The sequence below is a fragment of the Nematolebias whitei genome, chromosome 15, assembly GCF_014905685.2.
Source record: "Nematolebias whitei isolate Nwh7 chromosome 15, NemWhi1, whole genome shotgun sequence".
Taxonomy (NCBI): Eukaryota; Metazoa; Chordata; class Actinopteri; order Cyprinodontiformes; family Rivulidae; genus Nematolebias; species Nematolebias whitei.
In genome coordinates, this window is record NC_056512.1 from 41437167 (window position 1) to 41443999 (window position 6833).

Here is a 6833-nt window from a genome sequence, read left to right on the forward strand (position 1 = left end):
GTTTTAAAGAAGCTCAAACAGTTTTATTAGAATCCACGAGCTCGGGATTTACTCCTGGTGGTAAATCTTCAGGACGAAGCTCCAAAGTGACCCCGCGTTAACGCCTCAAACTGGATCTTTGACGTTTGTTGCAGTTTAAACTGCACGAAACCGACAGAAACGAGTTTTGCAGGGCGACGAGTCGAGGAGAAAACGTGTGAAAACATGGAAGAGAGTCACTTAAAAACCGTTTAAAGCTCTTTATGCAGTTTGGGCTCCTAATTAGTCACTTTCTCCAAAATGTTATGTTTTACATCAGAGTTCCAGTAACCGGCGTGTCGCTCCGGCACGCGGACAATAACTACGTATCGTAGGAGTAACAAAAACAAGTAAATCTATTTTTATTTGAGCATTGTTCAAAAGTTTTTGAAATACAGATAATTTAGAAATTCACAAACTCTCACTTATAGTTGCAACACATATCCAGGCCAAAGGAAAAAACAAACAAACTAGTTATAGAAACACAAAACAGCCTAAAAATGTCACACTTTGTCAACTTTACCTTTTAAGCCAGCAAAATAAAGACCCACGAGCAAGGCAGCGCCAACCTTGCTTCAAATAAAGATGAGATTTTATTAAATACGAGGTACGATTCTTACCCATCGGATGGACGACTGACAGTTCTGACAAGTCCATCGGGTTCTGAAGGGTCTGGTGTGAAAATATTCATTTTTCTAGCATGCGCTCACTAATTTCAAGACGAATTAATCTCTTTGGAGCCCCGTGAATTTAAAGGGAATCCATATTTGTAATCAGTTATGCCGCACTTGAGCTGCGCTGGCGTTGGAAACCTTAATGCGCCGAGGCATCGCTTCCCAAAAACTCAACCCCCTTCCTCCCCCGCCGTGGTTCTGGTCTCCTGAACGCCATCCGTCACTGGACCGCCTGCTCGTTGGCTGTGCTGCCAGAATCCTGGGGCTTCATGACGTCGGGAAGCTCCGGGGGAGTGGAGAAGGACTCGATCCTCAACTGCTCGAACGAATCGTCTGGAGGGGGGAAACAAAACACGGGAGCGTCTCAGAAAAGCTGAAAACCGTTAAACGTCAGGTCCGAGCAGAGAACGAAAACCTCACCGCTCAGACGAAACGCTAATCCCACCATGGCCGGGGCCTGAGGTCGAGCCGTTTGGTTCGTGAAGCCGCAGTTTCCAAGAGTTTGACTGTCGTTTAGCAGCACGTCCTCCTGGACAGATCAAAGCAGGAAACACACTGAGATCAAGCTGCCAAACGTTTATCTTTTAATTTAAATATATAAAATACAGCGCTACAAAAACTGTGAGGCCAAAACCGTTTTGTCGGTTTAATAATTTTGTTGTTCTATTAATTCACGAACAGTTTAGATTAGAACGTGCGTGCACTTAAAAGTTCTCCTGACGACGTCTAACGGAGCAGTTTGAAGTTTGTTCAGATATGTCGGTATAAAATTCTGAAACGCAGGTACGCGCTCAACGTAAACAAAGCAATCGGCTGAATCAGCCAAAGGCCGAGGAGGAAGCTCGAGTCGCGTGATCGACCTCCGTTAGGCTGGTTGGAGTACGTGGAGATGAATGTGACGGAATCGAACGAGAGTAGAAACGTGAGGAAATAGAAGTATAAATATAAATCATCTAAGGGGGCGCCTTGCTCACATTAACTCAATTCTTTGTGCCGTTGAGCCCCCGCCACCAAGAACAGAAACTTCTCTGAAAAGAGCAGCGGAAGTTCGAGTCCGACCACCGTCAGGATCTTGGTTCAAGCAGCGCGACAAAAACCAGCGCGGTTTTTCTGAAACATCTGACCCGCTTTCGTTCACTTCGGCTGTTTCTGCAGGTAAACAAATGTAGGTGGTAGTTCCCGTCACAAACGTCTTAATTTAACGACACACTGACCGTCGCCGTGAGAAGAAGATTGTGCGGATTAAGTTGAAATGTGTTTTTGTCTGGTTTTCGTGAGCATTCAGTAAAATGCTGTTGAGTTCTTGATGCAGTCCTCCGTGTGTGAACGGCCATCTTGTTAATTCTACAAACTTCTAGATTTGTTGTAAGCTCCGAGTCGAGCCGGGTTTATTGTTTTTACGTCACACTAAAGGTTCCTCATTTTAGCTGCCTTTTTTTTTTCTCCAAGTGTTTTAAACGTCACATGGTTTCTATTTTTAGTTTGAGCTTTCCTGTAAGTTCAGAACAGGAGTCACGTTGCCAGATGTCTTCTTTTTTTTTTTTTTTATAATTATTTAAACACTTGTTGCTGAGCTCATGTCCTCCTCCACCTCATCGCGTTAGCATAAAACTGGAAAAGCAGCTGAACACAACACAAGAACGCTTCAAACTTTATTTAAAAAAAGCACCAAAACTAGAATAAATGTGAATAAAATTCTTGTGGCAACACAAGTTTACAAGAGAAACGCGTCTTATTATCTAAACATCTTTTGTGCTGATGAGTTTAAACAACCTGATTTTTCAAAGGAAGATGGTAAATCCTCAAAATTCAAAAGATGAAATCAAAGAAATTGTACGTAATTCAGCTGATAGTTAAAAATCTGATGTTTTCTTTTTATTACTGAGGAAGAATATGCAAAAGACAAAGGAAATGAAAGGTTTGTATGCGTCTTAATAATCCTTTCTTTAAATCATCATAAACCTTCCTTCTGACGTTTCACATAAAAAAACCTGGAAAAAAATGCAAAGTACCAACTTAACGACTTTTTGCCGCTTACATTTTTTCTTTTTAAAACAAATATACACAATGTAAGTAATTCTTGCCAGTTTAAGAGGAAAAGACATTCTGATACAATTTGACATCAGGAAAATAAAACTGTTCTCTGTTTCAGGATAAACCAACATTTCATAAAACAACAGTTCTCTTTTAAGCACCAGACCCACAAAATAACAGCAGCTGAAACTTGGGATGCACGACAATGGATTTTTGGCCGATATATTAAAACTTATTTGGCAGATAACCGATATTTTATATACGCTCTTTTGTCAGAACATAGCCCTCCTCTCTTATTTAGGCTTATTTGCTACAAAAATTGTGTAACAGCTGTAAGAGCTGGTGACACATATTCAGTAACAGCCATATACTTTAACTTATATTAAATGAAAAGTGTTAAATGTTATTTATTAGCATTGGTCACCTCAGATGCTGTCTTACTTGTGGAGGCTTGTTCCAGGTTCAGCTGCAGTGTGGGATCCTCTGCACTCATGTGCATGAAGGACAGACGTTTTAAGTTCAAAGTTTTTGTCTATCCATTGTGGCGTAAGACTAATCGTGCTAACGGGGCTAACACAACGTCCAAATGTCTGTGGTAAAACTCACCCAGGTGCTATCGGCTATTAGCTTCTCAATGACGTCGGAAATGACGGCTTGTAACTCGGGTTAGGTTACGTCGGAAAAATCTCTCTGACTGGGGACGATGTAGCGAGGCTCAACGTGGTCCAAAAATATTCGGAATCCAACACCAACAACAACAAAAAAACTTCCACACCGCCGTCATTTTGACTTCTTCATCTCCGCTGTGATCAGATCAGGTAGGCGCGCGTGACATCATCGCATTATGCTGATGCTGCAGGCATCCTTGTCACTGGGTTGTCATATAAAAACAGCGTCTTTTATATCGGTGAGTTATTTTGATGGAATGTCCGATAGTTAATTTTAACGCTAATACTGGCCTATAATATTGAGCATCCCTAGCTGGTTTAAGAACGCAAAAACTGCAACCAAGCCAAATAAACAAGTGCACTAGGGATGGGATTTGTGATCTGAAGGGAGCCAGATCTTATGGATCTGTTCCTTTTAACAAGTCATTCAGTGTCGAACTGCTAGTCACGTAGCACAGCTCTTTGTTTCAGCAAAAAGAAAAGGAGGAGCCTGTTTGTGTCGACATCTGAAGAGGAAAACAAAAGGAAGCCTCTCAGCTGTCTGCGACTTGGTTCCCATCATTCGTTTAAAAGAGTCGTTCAAAAGACTCGGAGCGTTTGTTAACATCACATCTCTAAAGGACACTGATGACCACATCTAAAAGGTTAAGTCGGGTCCTCTGGACGGGTTAAAAAAAACAAAAACATTGTAGCAACGTTTCTCACTGATGACCACAATTAAGACGATTCTTATTTACTTAAACGTGTTTAATCTCTCATAACAGTTAGGGCAGAAAAATGCTATTAACAGTCTTTTTCTTCTTCTTATTAAACTAAATAAAATACCAAACTTGAGTGTTTTTCAATCCTAACTTTAAAATCTGCTGTAATCTGCTGTCTAACGTGAAGGTTTACCTCCATGAAACGACTGCGAAGGCAAACGGTGAAAGTTTATTTCATGTCCACAGGTGGCTGTAAACAAACCAAGAGTAAATCTCCAGATCACGGTCGTCCTAACTTACCTTATAAAGCCTCTGGTCCTCCGGTGGCCTCTTTAAAATCCCTTCAACTATGCGCTTCAGTTCGTAAACTGTGGTGGACTCTTTGGCATCTGTGAAGATGGTCGTCTTGTGACGTCGAATCATTAAAAACACGTCCTGAAGCGAGATGACAATAAATATGAAACCCTGTTACGTCATAAAAATCATCTGTACACAACTTCTTCACCTTTGGGACACAGATTGAGAGGCATCAGATTTTTATTTTTAACCAAAATGACATCAATTAAACTGAAGTTAAGCTTGTATTTTTTATTAACTTGGTAAAGACTGAATGTGCTTTTTGCTTAGAAGACCTGGTGATTTAGTTACCACAAAAACATTAAATACAAAGAGCAGAAGTTACAGTGACAGCTCGTCCTCAGGCTCTTTAAAGAGACATGTTTTACGTCATCACGGAATAGTTCAGCTGAGCCCGTTAGCCTAAGCTAAGCTAAATTTAGCTTTATAATAATCGTTTTAAACATGGCTTCGCAAACAGGTAGGACTCCCATACTAACAAGTAATACATACATCCTGTGTTGGAGTCACTCGGGTGTTAAAGCAGAACTTTCCGCAGCTTTAGTCGAGTATTTTCCGATTCGTTGTTGTTACATTAGCCATGCTAACTACTTAGCGTTGTTGCTAACTGTTAGCGTCGCTGGGGTAAAAATAGTTGTTAAGTTGAACGCTAAGTTTGCTGGTTTAGCCGTCACAATGTGGAATCACCTGACCTTTTTCTGGGCTCATTTTTGTCGAGCTTGTTGTGAACTAGAGCACTTTGCACGACAAAAAGCTACCGTGAGCTAGCTGCTGTGCGCTAACCGAAGCTAGCTCCCGTTAGCACGGTTTAGCTGAACAAAGACAGCTGCTTCTGAGCGATGTCTCGACACCGAACCTGGTTCAGCTGATAGTTTAGCGCTTTGGGGGGGGGTTGGTTGCTGCTCGGGGACAGTTTGGTCGGTATAAAAGACGGTACACTGCGAGCCGCGTCTGTTTGCCTCACTCACCATTTCTTGCGGTTTGCTGCACTGAAAAAAAAAAAAAAAAAAACTGCAAAACGAACACTGAAAAACATTTAGTTCCACAGTCAACCAGGAGATGGCGCCACAGACCAAATAAATCTGCTCATGAATGAAACTTTTAAACTGCAGCCTAGTCCCTGCAGGTACCAGATACCAGGCTGGTACCTAGTTCGTACTCCGTAAGTACCAGCTACTTATCTTGTGTAGATGTTAATTACCAGGTACACACCTTGTGGGTACCGCCCATCACGTACTTACCCTTAAGTTATTATTTATAAGTTTGTTCATTTTTTAAAAACAAAACAATATACGATAAATACAACAGAGGCAGCAGAAAGACGAAAAAAAAACAACTTATATCTGCCCCTTTATACCAAAAAATTAATTCAAACAATAATAATCTTCAAATAACAACAAAATAAACAACTCCTTGTCGAGCGTCAGTTCATACAATACACATGAAGCTATTTCTTTTTTTTTTTTTTTTTTTAACAAACCAACTTTGATTCGTTCTCTTAAACATAAACATCGATCTGGCATTTTTCACATCACTTTCCAGATTATTCCATAATCTAATTCCCTGGATTGAGGTAGGACCGTTCCTTCAGACTAGTTCGAAATTTAGGTTTCACAAAGATTTCCATCCCCTTAAGATTAGAACAGCTCTCTCTTTTAACAAAATTCAATTGGATATTTAAAGGTGATGTCTTACTATGAGCCCTATACATAACTGATAAAATATTATAATCTACCAAATCATGGAACTTCAGTTGATAAAATAAAGTACTTGATGGGTGACTGAAATGCTAATGACTGAAACAAAAATAGGATTTATAAATGTTTTGCACGCTTTCGCCCAGACATCAATACAATAAATTAAGTGTGAAACAATGATTGCGTTATAAAACATGTACAGAGCTTTATCATTCAGTAAGTCCCTTACTTTGTACAGTACTGCAATAGACTTGGCACATACCCTTAAGTACCCAAGTACTTGGTAAGTATTGGTACATACGCAGTAGGTATTAGGTATGCACCCTATAGATACCCAATACTTAGTAAGTACATGTATATATCTAGTCGGTACTCTGTAAGTATCAGGTGTGTACCCCGTAGGCACCCAGTAAGTACTCTGCAAGTACCCAGTAGCAATCCTATAAGTACCAGCTATGCATCTTGTAGATACTTATTAATAACACTTGTACATACACTGTACGTGCTCTGGACGAACAACCCCTCCAGTACATATTACACTGCTACATTTCAAACAAGAAAATACAGATTAGACTGCACAACAGCTGAACACTTGTTCAAAACTTTGCAAAATGTTATGCAACACCCCCCACCACCACACACACACACACACACACACACACACACACACACACACACACACAC

At 40.5% G+C, this 6833-nt stretch overlaps 1 protein-coding gene across 1 annotated transcript; it reads right to left on the reverse strand.

Moving 5' to 3' along the window:
• Nucleotides 1-369: 369 nt before the first annotated feature.
• Nucleotides 370-5438, reverse strand: elob (elongin B). The gene is made up of 4 exons (XM_037688711.1): nucleotides 5421-5438; nucleotides 4396-4530; nucleotides 1113-1221; nucleotides 370-1025 (listed from the first exon to the last, which is right to left on the reverse strand). Exons 1-4 carry the CDS (start codon nucleotides 5421-5423, stop codon nucleotides 913-915), a joined length of 360 nt encoding a protein of 119 aa, XP_037544639.1. The 5' UTR covers nucleotides 5424-5438; the 3' UTR covers nucleotides 370-912.
• Between the last annotated feature and the right edge of the window lie 1395 nt (nucleotides 5439-6833).

What these genes read in the sequence shown, in the direction of transcription:
- elob (XM_037688711.1), bottom strand. An exon ending in AGGACCAGAGGCTTTATAAG is followed by an intron (nt 1,222 to 4,395) that starts GTAAGTTAGGAC and finishes TGATCTGTCCAG; the next exon opens with GAGGACGTGCTGCTAAACGA. An exon ending in ATTAGCGTTTCGTCTGAGCG is followed by an intron (nt 1,026 to 1,112) that starts GTGAGGTTTTCG and finishes TCCCCCCTCCAG; the next exon opens with ACGATTCGTTCGAGCAGTTG.